We start from the raw sequence: 19,361 nt of genomic DNA, 5'->3' as shown, positions 1-19,361 counted from the left end.
AAATGAAGACGTATGGTAACCAGTTTGAAGGAGAAGTTATGTGGTGTAACTCTTCTGGAAAATTACCTCTTTCACATGTGCTTTCCGTGAGTAAATACCTGTACAGGAAATAAAACTAGTAATCTTTATAGTGAATACCTGAATGTTCGACATGTTAACTCAGACTACGTGGATCTAAAATAATTCTCTGTAGCATTTATTGCTAAGTTTTCATACAACATACCGGTACCATACCATATGGGCTATTCCATCTCAAATCGACCGAAATATAGAGAAAATTGACCTTGCAATTTTTAAATACAATGAAACTTTTTCTGTCCGTAGACAACTATGATACAATGCTTTGTGCAAAGTTTGAGGCATCAGAACTTCATAGTGTTTAAATTTAAAATATTTTAATTTATCGTATTTTCATAAAATTAGCAACTTTAAACTGTTGTGGCTCCGAAACCCTTTCACTCAATGATCAAAATCATGGTTTATTTTGATGCTGAAAAGTTAAAGTTTATATTGACATGTAAACAGTTTTTCTTACTTTTTAAGGAAATGGAGAAATTTAGATTTTTCTTAATTAAGACACCTTTGCCCACGAAAAAATATTTTTAAAATATATGGTTAGATTCCGCATTGAAAGTACAAATAAACACGTATTTTTTAGTGGTGCAACGTTAAGAAGAAAGTACTGAAAAATCAAATAAAGAAAATAAATAGTATGCACGTGAACTAACCAGCTGACTGTGAGGTGGGAGCTAGCCTAGGCAAGCAAGACCAGGAGACATAAACACGTGATGTTTCGTCTAGTAGCGCATAGCTGGGGTAGCTTTAACACAGGTTTTCATAAACGCAGGAGTAAAATGACGCCCAAAGCTCGCTTATCTTCAGCTCTCGGCCAGTGCTTGCTTCAAGTCTAGGCGTGTGAATATAATTTATTTAATACCCCCGAAACTTATTGCCGTGACAGTAAGCAAACAATGCCGAATCCCTCTTAATAATGCAAGGTTTTTTCTCAATATTTTTTTACATTTTTACAAATGGGCAAAAAGCCTAAAAGTAAGTAAAATCAGATTATCTGTCTCTCTGTATACAATAAAAATAAGTATTACCTCTTATCATAACCTACCAAATGTCAGCTTCAAAATGAGCTCTCGTTCAACGTTCTGCAGTAAATGGTTCCAGAGTTCTGAGCGCTGAAAGAGGCTTGTTTTTCTAAAATACGCTAAATTTGTCGCTCAACAATACGAAAACCGTATGACTTTCGATAGTATATTTTTGCAAATGCACTCTTCTCAGCACCTTGTATAAAGAGGGAAAAAATTAGAGTATAAAAAAATGCGAGGTTTTTTACTGATCGATTTCATAATATGAAATATTATTATTATTCATATTATGGAATAGCCCATATGTACAAATTCTTGTTATATACGAGTAGGTCTATTACATGTTACATTACACATTACATTATTCGTATCTGTACGCGATATAAGTTACTTTACTTGTATCTGTATGGGGCATAAGAACTGTTAAGTAAAAGGAAGAGTAATAAAACCTAAGAATCATATCAATTTCAGATCACATACTCACATGCGCAGCCCAGGACTGTTGTCCGTATGTCAACACTGAGCATTGGTCCACAATACTTCTTAGTAGTTGCTCTGTAGTATGACTTTGGGCTGATATAGACACAAATCTCACAAGAAGCAGCGCTTCGGTTTGCCATGTATGGCAACACTGCGCAGCCCTGGCTATCAACGTAGTTTTTCCACAACCTCGAGGTCCGTGTACAACCAATGGGTGCTGAGCCTCTCCGACGATATAACTGCAACATCATCACAAAACTAAATTCAAACGAGGCAATGAAATCTTCTCGAAATTTATAACATGTTAAAACCTCACATCTTGTACAAACTTTACATAATTCACGTTTGCTAGTAAAAAAAGAGCCACATGGTTTCTAAGAAAACAAAGTGCTCACTTCTTAATCTCTTGCAACACAGCCTCTCTGTTGATGCTGCACTGGGCTGCCCTCTGACAAAAGCTTGTCTGCTGCATCAACTCTTGGAATAGTCTGCTGTCGATCCCGTAGCTCGACTTCAGAACACTCTGCCAGAAAATTAAATAAAAGTGTTTGTGAAATTTTCGTTTTGACATGCCATCATCGTCGTCGTCGTCGTCGTCGTCGTCGTCGTCGTCATCATCATCATACTTTCCATCTCTCCTGCTCTTCAGTAATTATTTCTCTTACCATAGATTCATACACTCCATTTGTAAATGGAAACTCCCGAAACTGAGAAACTACATACAGGGTGTTTCCGGGCTAGTGTTACTAACTTTCAGGGATGATGGGGAAGGGCACATGTATCAATTTGAGATAAGGAACCCTGGTCCGGAAATGACTGAGTCGAAAGTTATAAGCAAAAATAGTTGTGTGGAAATGGAATAATTTTATTCCTCTGTACACCTTATTTAGGTGTATCTATCTGTACATCTTACACATACTGTATTCATCTGACGTTGTTTACGGTCCTGATATGCACGTCTGTAGACAGCAGTGTATGTGTACAAGTTGCAGTGTCCAGTCGATCAATTCTAGTGAAATGGAAGAGTACACGAGAGCGGAATAAGCAGACCCGATTTTCGAATACGGATGAGCCAATGGGAACAGTAGACAAGCTCACAGATTGTATCGGGCCAAGTACCCATGTAGGAGACATCCGGCCCATACCATCTTTCCACGACTGTTCCAAAGGTTAAGGGAAGGAGGGCACGTGATGTCAAATTACAATTCCATTTCCACACAACTATTTTTGCTTATAACTTTCGACTCAGTCATTTCCGGACCAGGGTTCCTTATCTCAAATTGATACATGTGCCCTTCTCCATCATCCCTGAAAGTTTGTAAAACCAGACTGGAAACACCCTGTATATCAAGTTAACAGTATTCAATAAACTGTTGTCGAAAATGGCCATAAAGTAATTTAATTATGCATTCCTGCATACATGACTTATATGTCTAAAATGCAGGTAGTAGGCCATTGACAATACGAAGGAGGAGAGTTCGGCTGGCACTGTGGATCAGGTCTCGGCATAGCTCAGATGGTAAGAGCACTCAGCGCGCATAGCTGAAAGGTCCTGAGTTAGATTCCCAGTGCCGGAACGAATTTTTCTCCAATAATAGGTATAGAGAGAGAAGTCAGTAACTTGAAAACATAATTCATATAGTACCGGTACTTTTGTGGTTCGGACAATAATTGAAGACCTCAGTGCAAAAGCTGATCAAGTCAAGAAATGAACATTTTACAAGAGATAAAAATAACTTTCTACAAAAATTAAATGTGCATTAATTTGAAACTTTTTTAAAACTATAATTTAGGAAATTAGTGGGTATTTTATGAGGTTACCAATATTCTTGTTAGTTCTCTTTCGTACACAGAATTAAAAAAAAAATGATGGACTTGAATATTTTTTGTCCTGAAAATACAGCGAATTTCTTTGTCATGCTTAAACTTCATTTATTTCTCACTTGAAAACAAGTCTATGAAACTTACTTCAGTCTCAGATGATTTTTCGTTGAGTGATTAATCAATGCATATATTGCATATTTCCAAACATTAATATTCTATAATGTGTTATACTTCCTATAAGTATCTGATCTTGAGGACCAAAGCCGTAGTTAAAGTTGATATAGAAATAGTATAGTCTATACTGTAGGAAAAGAATATTGACTTATCTTCCATCTAGTGGGAAGATCTAGGAGGAAGAATCAGCTGGGCATGTCTGTTTTTTGACGCCAATCAGTCAAGCCTTTCCAACTGAAGAGACGTTTCAGACTTGACGGATTCTTGCACCAAAGTGTACAGGATATATTTATCTATGCAAGCATACTAAATTTCGATTTTGAAAAAAATTGGACTTGACCGGTTTTTGCACCGAGGTCTTCAATTCTTATTTGAAATTATTTTGCTACAATTAGGACTCACTTTATTCTGATCCTCTTCAATGATGGTATCCACCAATGAGCGGAGGTGGTTGGCCAACTGTGAAGTCACCTCCGCAACATACTGCGCGTGTTCCGGAAATTCAAGATCTAATCCACCTTCCATCCAGCGGACAGGCATACGTAAAATGTGCTTCTCATTCAGTTGATTCTACAAACAGAACGAAAATATTAAAGTTTAACTAACTTTCTGCTAACATCTACCCATAACTATGGTTGTCAGCTAAGATTACAAACTTATATGAAGCACTCCCATTTTTCATGTCATTACCGTACCTCACCATTTTTAAAGGTATCCCTCTTATAGGCCATGGATGACCACAAGGTAGGAGGAGGTTAAGGCTTTCATCTTTACTAGACAATCGGCATTGGTAACAGTAGGGACTAGTGTCATGCATTTCAAGTGCTATGTTCGGTTCAAGTTTGTCAAGCGTGACAAGAATCGAAGTCTGTTTTAAAGAAGAGGATCTGTTCAGCTCGCTCGAACTTGCCCCTTCTAGTCGCTGACCTCACCTACCCTCGCCTCCCATCCCTTCATGCTTTTAGCTGTGTAAGGATTTTAGAAAAAATCTTGTGAAGTTTTATTTAGATATGACAAGTAATTTTTATTACAAAAATATGATTAAACATTCACAGAAATATACGTATGTATACATAGTGATTCACGAGGATTTACAGTCCCTTACGGAGCTTATTTCCGAAGACATTCTGAGCAAAAAATGTCATATAAACATTTATCCTAATTTCAATATTTCCAGAGTTACTGGTACGCTAATTTGAAGTTGTAAATAAAATACCTTTTTTCTTTAGTTTTAAGGGTAAAAGAATATTACAAATAGAGAATAAATTATTCAGAAGTATCATATTTTCTTTAATTGCCTAGTGTCCTGAAGCTAAAAATGTGTTTTAATTGCTTTTTTACAGATTTTGTTTTTCAATTTTTAACTAAAATTTACATTATTCCCACGCACTTATCACAAAAATTGTTACAAATCATTGACTTTAGGAACTTGATTCTTTACAGTATAATTATGCATCCTAATTTACAGTCTTGAAGAATTTACAAGAGTGGCATGATTTGTAACAATTATTGTGATAAATGCGTAAGAAAATTGTAATTTTGTAGTTAAATATCGAAAAAAAAAATCTGTACGAAGCAACTATGGAATTCACAACACGTTTTTAGCTTAAAAATACTACCGTAGCTGATTAAAGAAATGATACTTCTGAATAGTTAATTTTTTATCTATAATATTCTTTTACTCTTAAAAGTAAATAATCATGGTATTTTACAAACAACTTCAAATTAATGTAACTCTCAAAATATTGAGATTGGGATACATTTTTATATGACATTTTTTCTCAGAAAATAAGCTTCGTAAGTAGCGGTAAATCCTCGTGAATCACCCTGTATAGATAAATCACATTAAGTTTTTAAAATACATGACAATTGTTATACCAACTACCGACAGAAAGTAGCTATAATTACATTCTTCATATAATATTCAAATAAATCATAGTTGCTCGGTAACAATATTTGTGTGACTATAATTACTGATGAAAGTATTAGCGTCATGCATTACAGGTGCTATGTTTGGTTCAAGTTTGTCGAGTATGGTGAAGTTCGATATTCGCTCTGCAGGAGGAGGCCTGTTGTGCTTGTTCTACGTTGTTATAAAAATATTCGCTGTTTTCCAATCCCACTCCTTCATACTTTAACTGCATAAGGATTTTAGCACAGATCTTGCGATCAGTTTTTTCATATGAAATAAGACGAAAGTTTGTAATATCTTGGTTGCCTCTCTCATGTCCGAACATTGCAGGACACTATCTTAAACAGCTTAAGGATATGAGCACATATCTTGCGATACCGGTAAGTTTTTCATATGGGATAAGAGGAAGTTTGTAATGTCCTAGTTTCTTCTCTCATGTTTGAACATTGCATAATACTAGTCGCTACTATGAACATATGCCTTTTTAAAAATATATTTTGTTTGATTTATTTATACGTATAGTTTTGTAAATGTTTAGTCATATTAACAGAAGTGAACAGTAAACAGTGATACTGGGGTGACTTATAAATGGGGAACTCAATTTCAAAACGTCTCTTGTCCATCTAATAACGAAAATGAGCTTCCTGTATCCATGCATTCTTCAAATATAACTCTATTTACAATTGTCATGATTCGACTTCAGAACTCCCTCTAAACAACTAAAATCTTGCGTTAAATGTGACTATTGGAATCAAACTGAATTTTCTCCACAGCAAAATGGCGACAGAATATTAGTTCCAGCTTTGAAATCAAAGAGTCTCATGCTCTAAATGGATCCAACTTCTTTGGTTTCACAATGTCTCTTACCTAGCTGGTAAGAAATTTTAGACATAAAAACATTTTTTGTGATTTCCTATAAAGTTATGGGAATGAGCAAGGATCGCTTTGAAAATAAGCTCCTCAAATAGGAATTTCTCTATATTTGACAAATATTATTGCTTGTAGGTCAATGGGTGGGGTGTGTTGTAATGGGAAATGCGTCCGTTGCTGCATGTACTGGTATCATGTGGGGGTAAAACAGATAATTGCAATCCTTCCATCAGTAACAAATAGGCCTACTCATGTGTGTCATGCTGCAATATCATAAGCTGTATATAAACACTACTGACTTTATTCATGCAATTTTTTAACTCTAGTTTTAAGATGGTAACATTGGCCCACAGCTCCATCATATGGTATTTCCAAAAATATTCACTTTTACAGTACGGTATTACAGTCGTTTGGTTTTGATGTTATTTTTAAGGTATCCTTCGCTCTTTCTCGGAAAAGCAGGAAAAGGGAGAATCTATCTGTTCATTTCCCAATGTTTCCGTATTTTGAACTGACCAATAACAACAAAGTTCTGCATCATCACCTTCGCAATAGGGTGCTTCTCTCCACACCCTTCTAGAACAGGCAATAATTTTTCTTGTGTTTTTTCAGTAGGTTATTTTACGACGCTGTATCAACATCTCAAGTTATTTAGCGTTTGATTGAGATGAAGGTGATAATGCCAGTGAAATGAGTCCAGGGTCCAGCACCGGAAGTTACCCAGCATTTGCTCAAATTGGGTTGAGGGAAAACCCCGAAAAAAACCTCAACCAGGTAACTTGCCCCAACTGGGATTCGAACCCGGGCCACCTGGTTTCGCGGCCAGACGTCTTTCTTGTTAGGATACATACAGCCAATAAACAATTACATCTTTCTTGCTATCAGACTTTACTGTAGCAAAATGTCGAGTAGGTACCCATCACGTAATTAACCTGAAAAGACTGTGCTTGTATGAATTTGATATTACGACCATGAATAGAGTCTGATGAATAACTCACCTTGAGGTTCTTGTGCAATGCCTCAAGCCTGCGCCGTAGTTCGGTCTCACCTGGAGACGGAGGGTCCTGAGATTGGCTGCCAGTCGGTGCACACACACGATATAACCACAAACATCTCCGAGCGAGCTCTTGACTCATGCAGACTGTGTTGTGTACCTCCTGCAAGCCATTAACATGATACTCGTGAAATTGTATACAGTACTTATCAGTGGCGTAGCATGAAATTTTGAGCAGGGGAAGCTAACTCAAGTTGTCTTTCATACAATATGAGAAAACGTATTACAAAATACAGTCTTAAAATAAATAGTAGTCAATTTCAAGTCAGCAGTCGAAGATTGGTTGGAACATCGTAAGTAACACCAATAAGGCATGACCTCAAATGATACGTAGTAAAATATGATTTCACGGTTTACACATATCTCTTAACAAACAGACACGTATACGTATAACATTAGCTCACTCCCTGTCATACTTAGAGAAATCACAATATTAGTACCTATCATTACGTAAGTATGCGTCTGTCTTTTGGTTGTGTCCTTCATTGACAGCAAGGGAGTCGGTCATTTGTTTTTTAAATCACACTTTTGTTCGTAAGTCAGTTTTGATAATACAATTGTCCTAAAAAAATTCAAGTAAATTAGTGTCAGGAACTATTATTTCGCTCATTATTTATTATATCAGCCAAATGCACACTAACACTTCAACTGAACACAACTGACGAAAAGGGATAACTCGGAAACTACTTATTTTAAATGTTAAAGCTAGCTTCTTTGCGAGCCTTGCGACCAGGGTAGCTTAGTTAGAAAGGGATGGAAAATCTGCGGGGTGGATTACACAGAAGAAACCAGTCTGCTTGGAAGCTGGTGTGTGCAGGCTTCTTGTTTACTGCTGCATCACAAATCATCCTGAGCTGCCGCATCACAATATTTAACGCGTAAATATAAATTCTATTAAAATTAATAAATAATTTTCTCCATAAACTGCAGGTTTATTATGAAATTATTATTAACTGGGGAAGCTAAGCTTTTTAGCTTACATTGACGCTACGCCACTGGTACTTATGTAGATACTTAACTGTGTTGAAAGTCATTCTCAATATTATAGCTAAATTCACTTCTTTTAATAGTTGCAAGGAGTAATAAAATGCGTTCCATAACCTCTCCTACTCTCCTACTCAAATCCTGTCCTTGCCTTCACGTGGTGAAACTGTTTTTAAAAAAATGAGGGTCTGGGATCTGGGCACCGAATCACAGAAATATAACTGTTGCATAAAAAATGGAGGAATGCCTTTCTGGCATGCTGACCTACCATGATATGCTAGGCCTAAGTGTCCCCTAAGTAGTGAAGAGGGAATATGGTCGATGGAGTTGTCTGACAATCCTCCTAGCCAGGTCATATGGACCCCCTAACCAACAGCAGATGTGGTCCTCCAAACAGTTTTGCGGTTTCCATGTAGGTGATATAAACATCATAACTTAAAAATAATATGGTGCCTATATTAAAATGGGGTTATACTTTTGCTACATCGCTCTCCTATATTATTGGAGAGCAAGAGAGTTTTATTGCCAAGAACATAACATTAGTTAATAATAATAATAATAATAATAATAATAATAATAATAATAATAATAATAATAATATTAATATTAATAATACAGTAAAAAAGCAGATAGTCTGATGTTTATGTCCTGAGGATCACATATTTATAAGTTACAATACAGCTCAACATTTGAGACGTAACTGCAGTAATTTCATCTCCAATTCAGGTCTTGAGTTTGTTGAAATTTTGCATGATATACACTTTCTTTATTAATGTTCATCCATAAAAAAAATGATGATGGAGACTTCACTGACCAGGTAATATCACCCTAGTTTGGTAACAGTTGTCGCAAAGAGTTTAGAGATTCCTTAGCAATATGGGCTGTCACACCATTTTGCTGACTATGAAAGCGCATTCCCAACCCACATTGCTGATTACACTAAGGCTGCATATCCAGTTTCGAGCAGACAACGCCTCTTGTTCTTAGATCAACTCCCTCAGTGCGTTATTGCTTTGTGGCACACACAGCATAGCAACGCTCGATACACGAGAGCCGAGTAGACCTATGATCGGTCACTTTGCTTCATCAGACTGCTGGACTGCTTTTTAAGACCTTGTAATAAAGACTAGATTTACTGAGTCCATCACAGAAACGAAAAAAGCATTTCGATGAGTAATGAACTGTCATAATTCTCCTTCTAAGGATGTTATTCATCGATGGGTGAGACTATGACGTGAAGAAAAAAGAATGCAAAACAAATCACAAAATATAGCGTGAGTACAGGAATTGGTGGTTCCAGCAAGATGTTTTAGCAGCACATACTGCAGTAGTGAACATGACACTTCTGTGAAACTTGTTTCCAAAAAGTCTAATTTCCCGGTTTGGACACGTGCCATGGCCACCTCGTTCTCCAGACCTTACAGACCCTGACTTTTTCTTACGGGGCTATCTGAATCACAAAGTGTTTGAGACCATGTCAAGAAACCTGGATGAGTTAAAAAATCAAATCCAGGTGGCAGTAAACAGTGCAGAGCCAATGACATTATGAAAAGTAATGACAGACTTCCAGTGCCAAATACAACAGTACATTCAAAATAATGGTGCGCATCTAAAAGATATTGTATTCAAAAAGTGAGAAGCGTTCTTGAAACTCCAACAGCTGCAGTTTAATGTAATTTAAGAAACTGTAAAAAAAAATTATGCTAGAATTGAAATAAATTGCAATTAAATCACGCTTACTGTTTCTGCCATACCTTGTACGTCCATAGACAAAAACATCTTTACATTCCCATCCCAACTGAATACAAAGACAATATAAGCTTGAATCTGTACTCTGTGGAAATTATCTCTATAATCATAACTCATAACAATAAAAGGGCTTATAAACAAAAACTTAAAATAGTACCTAAAATTTAGACCTGAATCCCAATGAATAACAGAATAACACATCGGAAAACGTATAATGTGTCTTTCACGTATTAAATTTTATTACCTGTTAACATGTTTCGACCTGCTATTGGCCATCTTCAGAACTGGCTGTTACTGGTCTTGGCGCCTTTGGGTTTGTTTCCTGTGGGGGTGTGTTTGTGTAGTGTAATGTGGAGTCAAAGAGTGTGTGTGTTCTGAAATTGAGTTGTGTGTTGAGAATTTCATTTGGATGTGTTTTTGTGTGTCTGCATATTTCGTATTGTTCTAGTGTGTTTAGTTTCTCGCGTTTTGGTTGGATGTGTAGAATTTGTGATATAGTGTTAAAGGTTGTGTAGAATAACACAGTTAGGGGCTATGCTGGAAACTTACAAAAATGTTCCCATTGGAATTGTATCTGATACAGAAATCAATAAATAGGTCTTACTTGCTCCACGACAGTGGTGAGGTAGGTGTCCCTCAGCTCCTGTGGGAACACGTTCACCATGACAGCAAGTGTACGCTCTATTTCTGACCGCCATTCACTCAGTGCTCTCTCCTTTTCCTCTGGTGAATTTTCCTGAAGAAAAAAAAGAATGTATAAGGCCTAGTATTGCGTTCAATATATACAAATAATATGATATCGAAGAATAAGATCAAACATTACAAAAGGAAGACCTGCTGGAGAGACACGCAGAAATTTGATCTAGATTTGAGATGCAAAGAAATAATTCCTACCTTGAATCCTGGAATGTGACTAGCGATGGGCTGCAGCCTATAGCAAGGCGGTTGAGCATGGCTGTCCAGTTGGTACCACTTCTGCAGCAACTCCTTGTTGTCAGCATTACTCAGTGCCATTTCAAAATCCTGATTCTCGATTGTTTTCGGTAAAAGTGGTGTGCCTAGAGAGTTGCTGAGGAATAGCACAGGAATCACGTACGCCACTTCCATCTGACCTGCAAACATGTGTTAATTGTCTATCTGTGTTTACGTTGTAGATATGAATAAGTTAAAAACAAGCCCCAGCAATATCACATTTGAGATTGGTCATCATTAACTCAATGAACACGTCCATGAAATAGGAGAAATCAACAAATTTATATCCAATAATAAGGAATAAAGAAAGGAAACTAAGGCCTACAGAGAGAAGAAAAAATCAGTATCATGAACATGACACATTTTCTCGTATGTTTTACATGTTTCTCAACAGTTCACTTCCTTTACCATGCATGTTACGAATGATATTAGTGTTAACTTTCTTTAACTATTATTAAAAGGTGCATATTAACCCAATAGAATAATTTAATATGCGCCCAAAAAGAAGATAAACTTTTGTTTTTAGGCTATGCATAAAAGACAATCTCCGGCACTGATATAGAATGTTGCCTCATCCAAAAAGAGGATGTTGTATAGAAATCAGGGTTCATCGTCAATTCTTTAATTAATTACATTTGTGAATAGTAAATTTGTTATTCGTGAGTGAACTATTAAAAGAAAAATAGAATTGCCCAGAGATCCTCATTATGAACTAATAATACAGAGTATCCTAAATTAATGTATACACTTTTTGAAATACCATTTCACAACAAAGATATGAGATAGAAATATAATTTTTGCGGTTTATGATTTAGAAGGCAGTGGAAAGCATGGAAATATGTTCATCGGTTTATAAACAAGCATGGCGATGCAATTATCGTTCGATGAACGTAAGTGGATACTGAAATGTTATTGGAAAGTGGAGAATGTTGTTGAGGTTCAACGATGTTGGAAGGTTGAATTTGGAATACAACGACCAACAAGGTTAACTATCACAAGAATCCTAGACAAGTTTGAAGTCGATGGAAAGATGCAAGATGTGTTGAAAAGACGGTGCAGAAGAAAGAGAAGTTCCACCGATAACGAGTGTTTTGATGCAGTCATGCAGGCTTTTGCACAATCTCCAAAGAAGTGAATGAGGCAATGTTCTCGTGAGATTGCTATCAACAAATCTAGTGTCATAGAATTTTGTGAGTGGTTCTTGAACATGTGTGATGTCAATGTGAGGAATTTTCTCGATCACACACTCAATCAGAGATGGATAGGACAAGAGGAAGTGCTGTGGAATTCCCGCCTCGATCTCCGGATTTAACCCCTCCAGACTTCTACCTATGGGGAGCTCTAAAGGACACAGTGTATGCCACAAAATCACAAACACTGGAGGAAATGAGAGTTCAGATTGAATATGCCCGTAATGATATTCCACTAGCAACAATGAAGTTGGTACCGGTATGTCGCTCTGTTGTACGTCGTCGTTAGGAGTGTACTGTGGCAGAAGGGGGCCATATGAACATATACGGGCTTAAGGAATACGAATAATGGAAAGTTAAGGATCCTGTCATTGGACAAAAAAAGGTTATAATGGAGTCTTTTACAGAAGTACACACACGTGATCTGGTTCTTGTGTTGCGAACTGTGGAGGTAGGTACTGTATTATGATAGGAGTGCAAGGGGGAGCTTAACTTATAAATCTACCTCTTCATATCAAGAATGGAAAGACTGATTATTATCAAACAAGAACAAAATGTGTGTTTATAAAGGAAACAGGGCTTTGCAATCATGCTAACTAGCAAACATTTGCAAACAATTCATTCGCTTTTCTCGTCCTACTTACGTGACAACTCTCCGAGACATAGCTCTGGAAATTCATGATCTTGTTGCTTCTCCAAGCCAGTCTTCCAGTGGAGATCGACGATATGTAGTTCGTATCCTCGACTGCGGCAGTAGCCACGGAGGTCAGGGTACACAGTGTTGTGCAGTGCTCCCTTCTCAATACAACAATCTGCAATTTTCAGAGACACATGGCTGGCTTCAACATATGTGGGTTATGAGTATTGCAAAGATTTTGTGTGTAAAGAATAACTGGGTAAATTTGTTTTCTTAAGGGTATATGTATGTGAATGACCACAAATATTATTAGAAAATGCAGGCTCTAAATTTCTAAAATTTTATAAGGAAATGAACTCAGAATTGGACAAAAATTACAAGGTACCACAACAAGACTTATTAGAACTTAAATATCTAATAAAAGTATAAAAAAGTTACTAATAATATTTTTTATAATTCACTTTTTACTTTAAGGTAAATTTTCCAAAATTTGAAAATTTTTACACATATTATTTCATAAGTCCACAACCATTAGAGATAGAATTATGAAATTTTGTACACTGATTTAACATGCATTTATGTAAAAGGTAGACTACAATAGTGCCCATTTCTTTGAAAATAGAAAAATTAGGTCACAAAACATTATGCAATTTTTAATATATTTTATATAGGACAAATAAAAATTTAATTGTTTTAAAATAAACAACTCTACATTTCTGAGAGTAAGACTTAGTCTAATTTTCAGAAATAAGTATTTAATACATGCAGGAAAAATATTAAAGATGTCAGAGAGATCATGACAATGTTATGGTTACCAAATGATGTAACTACAGAATTTTTTTTTTTTTTTTTTTTTCATACTTTAAAAAACTGGTTTGAAAAATATTATAGTAACCTTTTTTTAAACTTTTATCAGATATTTAAGTTCCAATAAGTCTTGTTCTGGTACCTCGTAATTTTTGTCCAATTGTGAATTCATTTCCTTATAAAATTTTAGAAATTTAGAGCCTTCATTTTCTAATAATATTTGTGGTCGTCCACGTACATATACCCTTAAGTCCATTATTGCAAACATTTATTTATGAGTTAGTGTTAATATTTGTAGCAAATTAGAAATCAACAGCTTCTGAAGATGTGATACGCATGAAGCTGAAGATGAAGATGAGGACGAACATTAAGACAAGGATAAGAATGTAAAAAAAATATGAAGGTAATTATAGAAATGAAGATAAGGAATGGAGCTGAAGATAAGGCCAAGGATTAAAATGAAAATAAGACTGCAGTAAAAATGAGGTCAAGAATGAATATAAACAGTGCTTCTCTTCTGGAGAAAAAGGTGATGGAACTCTCTGTAGGATATATTATAACTTATTTTCACATTAGGACGATGCCTATTAATATAGAAATCCTTTCTATGTTAATATCAACGTAAAAAAATTAATTCTTTATATTGCATTTTTTGACGTTTTCGAACTAATAGGCCTAGGTTATTTTTACATTTTTGGGCATTTTTTGGTCATTTTTAATATTTTGAAGAACTTTTAGATCGTTTTGAAAGCATTTTACTTCCTTCTTTACATATAGGCCTGTTAAATCTTTTTCTAAGCAAACAGATCAGTAGTAGGCCCTGCTAGTAATTACTGTGATATGATACATTATTGAAAATACTGCTTCTTGTGTTGTTCCAATATGTTTATTTCATAATAAAATACAAATATAAAAATAAAAGAAAATAATTACACATGAAAAATTACCACGATTGTCCTTCTTATAGATTCCATAAATTGTAAATTCACATCAGGTACCTCAATGAAACACTTGTAGCTTGCTAGTTTCAGATAACATTCGGTTAAAACGTGAAAACACACAGCTAGATGGAACCATTTCATTGGGAAAACATCGTCTATTTTCCTCAACAGCAGCCAATGCATTGTCATTGCAAAATCCATAAACAAAAAGCATTTCTGCAACAGTGGCGATTCCTCCATGAAGGATATGAGGATGATCCTACAGTTTAATTTCGTGCCTCTGAGGATAGAAAACATTTTAATTATAGATTTTGATTTTCAATGAGTCCCGACGTAATAATTTCTTTTAAGCTTCCACTTTCTGTCGTGAGTTGTCGCCACTGCACAGATCAGAAATAATTTCCGAGGAACCATCCAACTATCTTACAGCAAACACTTTTTTCTAGCAGTGAAGTTAGTGAACAGGGGAGAGTGCAGAGGGAGGGTATGGCTTGAGTTTAACCGCGTTTGAGGATATGACCACGTATCCTAATACTACGACCCTTCTTTCTGGGTGATGGAGACCCTCTCAGAGACTACAGTAAGAATTTTCAAGTACCCTTGTAGCCTTCTTAAATGTAGTTCATTGGTCATTTTAAAAGAATAGAATAAACGAAATAATATATAATTTAAAATGATATAATATAAAAAAATAAAAATAAAAAACAAAATTACATAACATAAATAAAATAAGGTATAATGAATACAAGCATTAACAGGTGACAGGACAGCCGAAAGAATATCTGAAGTTGTATTTGATCACTTAAAAGAATTTAACTGTAGCAAGAAATTAATTATGCAACGTACGACGGAACATCGGTAAATATCGGGCAGTACAATGACTTAGGAGCCATCTTCGCAACTAAAAAGGGGAGGAGAATCGAACTTCACTACAAATAAATTGCCAGTTCCAGAAGGGGAGTCAAAGACTAACATAAGCCTACTTGTATTGATTTTGCATGCTCTACTATTATTATTATTATTATTATTATTATTATTATTATTATTATTATTATTATTATTATTATTATTTGAGGGAAGAGATTTTCTCATGAAATTTCGGCCAGTGTATGGGACTGGTGCCCAACCAGCATCGTCATGCACTTGGGTAGCTACAATAGGTGACGAAATCCAGTTGTGAAATCCGGCTATAACGGCTGGGGTATCATCGTGCTAAACACACGATACCTCCATTCTGGTTTATGATCGTCCACCTCTGCTTCGGCATGTGAACGTGAGGCCAGCAGCCAGTTTCTGTCTTGGTCATCAGTCGTCAATCTCATATTCTACATACAAAAAATATCACGAGTCGCCGCTGGTCTGCATATTCACTATGCTATTAGACGAATTAAATATCAAGTGAACGTGTACTCAGTTGTGTGTGTTGCGCTGGCGTTGAGGTGCCCAGATGCGCCATATGTAAAAGATCTGGCATAATACATCATGTATAATACACGGAACAGCAAGACGTTCCAGTATTTCTCCCCAACTGTTAAACTTCGGACATAGGTATATGAAGTTAAATCAATGTAGATTAACCCAAACTACATTATCCTGAACTATTTTACATTCCTCCTGAGACATCCTGTATTTAAGGATGAAGATTAAGATGAAAATGATAATAAGGATATGAATGAAGATGAAGATAATTGTGGATGAGGTTGAAGATGAAGTGTTAATTCCGTATTTTATTTCGTTATATTGCTTAGTAAATGAGGTACCTTGCGAATCTGCAGCACAGACATAGATGACGATCTTACGAGTCTTGCTAGTTGTGCGAGTAGCAGCAATGCGCCCCATCAAGAGATTCTGCAGGTTCTCGGACAATTGTTGTACTTCCTGTGGGAGTGGAGTCTCACACTTGTCGAAGTCTCTCGGACTCTGCACTGATGTTCCAGGAGGAGACGATAAAGACATCGAATCAGCTGAAAATATTAGACGAAAAATAACCATTAATCGTCAGCAAATATACTCATTTTTTATTTTTTACATAAGTATGTGTGGTGTCCAACTTAAGGCATTACAATAACATCCTCATATTGGATACCGGTATATTTATTTCAGTTTTATCTGTCAGAAGCTTATGTTGTCTCATAAAACTTTGCATCCAAAGGCATCTAGTCTCAATCAAGAAGGTGGCCTGTAGAAACATTTGTCTTGAAAACAGGGAAATAGAAGAAAGCAACTTTCTGGTAAATCCATTTTGAATCTTGCGTACACTACTTTTAACACTTGAATATAAGTAATTGATTAATTGATTAACACGAGTAAGTCCGCTAGTTAATCAATTACTTATTTTCTGGTAAAGTTCGTCTAGAGTCGTCTGAATTCGAGAAATAGCTATTTCACGCACCATGAATCTACGATAGTGCCCTTAGTTATATGCTCATTTCTAAGATAACAATGACAAGAATTTGTATTGCTACCAGTATTTCAAGATCCGTAATCCGCTGCTGAGAGTGAATCTGTGAACTTGGAATCTAATGTAGAATATGGTAGTCACTAGGTCAATTCTAGCAGTTCTCACTATCATAATTAAAACTGTAAGAGGAAAGGGCGACATTTCTTTCGGCTTTCTTGCTTTCTTATTTCCGAGATAACAGGAGTTCGTCGTTTCAAATGCATTAGGTATAGAAAAATAAATTATTAGCACATAAATGTTCCGTAATGAAGAAATATATAACTTAAGATTCTAAAATAATATATGAATAAGGTTAGATATTGGTCTCTGAAGATAAAACAGGAAATCAGAAGGGAACGCACAGTCATGGATTGTGTAGCCTACATTCTTCATACAGAAGAGCCATCTGATGAAATATAATCACCAAGAGAATTACAAGAGAAAAATAGGAGTGTTAAGTATAGGAGAAAAGAGAATTACAAACAAAGAGTGAGAACAGAAAAGAGAAGAAGAATGAGAGAATGGATGGAAGAAGGAACGGAAAATGGAAGAGGAGAATGTACAGGAAGAAGAAAACATTGGAGAACAAGACAGTAAAACTAAAAATTGACATGAATGTGATCATTAGAGCCCAAATTTTATGTAATATGAAAATGAGAATTATGTACATGTAGCTAAAAATGGCAAAATATGTAGATAAATATATATAATAAGTAAATATATATGTGACTTAAAATACAACATTTGCAAGGACAAAAGACAAAGCAAGAGCATTTGTGGAGGTGTATCAAATTCTACAAGGTGTTCCATTCAAACCTCCTTGATTTCAATTAATCACTGCTAACAAGGTATGCGGATTTATGAAATGAGACTGGTACTCCAGCGAATAGGGATTATAAAGAATGGACACTGAGCGAATTTTCCAGTGTTTTGTTTCTCTGTGCGCCAGCGTTTAGTTCTACTTTCAAGCGCTAGAAGTTAGTGTAATCGAGCATAGGCTAAGATAATAGTTGAGAATAGAGTTGAGACACAGGATCCAAACATTGCCTATCCTTATTGCATAATCCAGTAACGCTTTGCTTCAAATAAATTCAAGTTAACAGCGTTTCCATATTTCTCAGTGACGAACTAGTTGTAATAATAATTTTTTATATTTCAGATATAATAAATTATATTATAAAATAATATAATACATTATAAAATTATGTATCAAATTCGTTTAATATTTGTATATAATATAATATAGGTATATGGTTTTACTTCTCGTAAGAGTTTTGTTTTTCCGTTTTCAGCGCTATCAAATCATTACATATTTTAATTGTTGTTGGGGTCAACGTCTCAACTCTCATTATAAAGGAACTCTAGAGTCTAGACATTACAGTTAATGACGGATTTATTATTTTATGGATCCAATTTATTTTATTTGAGTACATAATGTACCTAGATGTATTAATTATATGTGTTATATTTCCGCTGTGTCGACTGCTAGCTGGTGTGATGTCAGCGCCAACTCTAGAGAGAAAGCAGAATCTCACGCTCTAGCTGGCTTGAAGGTCATTGAAATCAGTCCGGCTACATCAAAGGTACCGACGCGAAGTGTCCATTCTTTATAATCCCTATTCGCTGGGTACTCAAAGAGAAACTCAAAGAATTTATATTTCATTTGTTTGAAGTTGATTGTTTTGTCATTACGTTGCGCAACAATCGCAAAAGTAAAAATGGCAACTTCACAGCAACGCGGGCAAATGGTGGTGTGGTATGCGGAGACGGAACCCGTGATTTCAACGCAACGAAATTACAGAGTGTTGTCGGAGGCACATTGAACTGCCTTGATGCCTGGCGAATGGATTTACTCGGGCTTCTCTGAAATCCCGCTCGAATTTCTTCCACCTTTTCTTCTGTCACGGAACGCCGAGCTCCAACAGATTGTTTTAGGACACTGCCGGTCGTAAGCAACTTATTGAACCAAAGTCTAATTGATTTGGATCGGGTGTAACTTCTCCATACACTCGTCTGTAATTTCGTTACGTTGAAATATTACAGATTTCATCTCCGCATACCAAACCACTGTTTGCCCGCGTTGGTGTTTAATCGTCATTTTTGCTTTTGCGATTGTTGCGCAACGTAGTGACGAAACAATCAACTTCAAACAAATGAAATACAAGTTCTTTGAGTTCCTCTTTCTTTTAGTACCAGTCTCATTTCATAAATCCGCATACCTTGTTAGCAA

General features: G+C 35.8%; 1 protein-coding gene across 7 annotated transcripts in view; it reads right to left on the bottom strand.

The window, feature by feature from the left end:
- The window catches only part of LOC138695921 (NACHT and WD repeat domain-containing protein 2), a 138,501-nt gene that overhangs the window by 60,303 nt on the left and 58,837 nt on the right, over positions 1–19,361 (bottom strand). For all 7 annotated transcript variants that reach the window (XM_069820293.1, XM_069820286.1, XM_069820287.1 and 4 more), the window contains 8 exons: positions 16,452–16,655; positions 12,951–13,118; positions 11,039–11,256; positions 10,749–10,880; positions 7,356–7,514; positions 3,978–4,145; positions 1,973–2,100; positions 1,582–1,816 (listed from right to left, as the gene is read on the bottom strand). In XM_069820293.1, coding sequence (XP_069676394.1) covers positions 1,582–1,816; positions 1,973–2,100; positions 3,978–4,145; positions 7,356–7,514; positions 10,749–10,880; positions 11,039–11,256; positions 12,951–13,118; positions 16,452–16,655 — 1,412 coding nt within the window. The remainder of the gene's footprint in view (positions 1–1,581; positions 1,817–1,972; positions 2,101–3,977; positions 4,146–7,355; positions 7,515–10,748; positions 10,881–11,038; positions 11,257–12,950; positions 13,119–16,451; positions 16,656–19,361) is intronic.

The sequence above is a fragment of the Periplaneta americana genome, chromosome 3 (assembly GCF_040183065.1).
Source record: "Periplaneta americana isolate PAMFEO1 chromosome 3, P.americana_PAMFEO1_priV1, whole genome shotgun sequence".
NCBI classification, from domain to species: domain Eukaryota; kingdom Metazoa; phylum Arthropoda; class Insecta; order Blattodea; family Blattidae; genus Periplaneta; species Periplaneta americana.
This window is presented reverse-complemented; position numbering and strand designations above follow the sequence as displayed.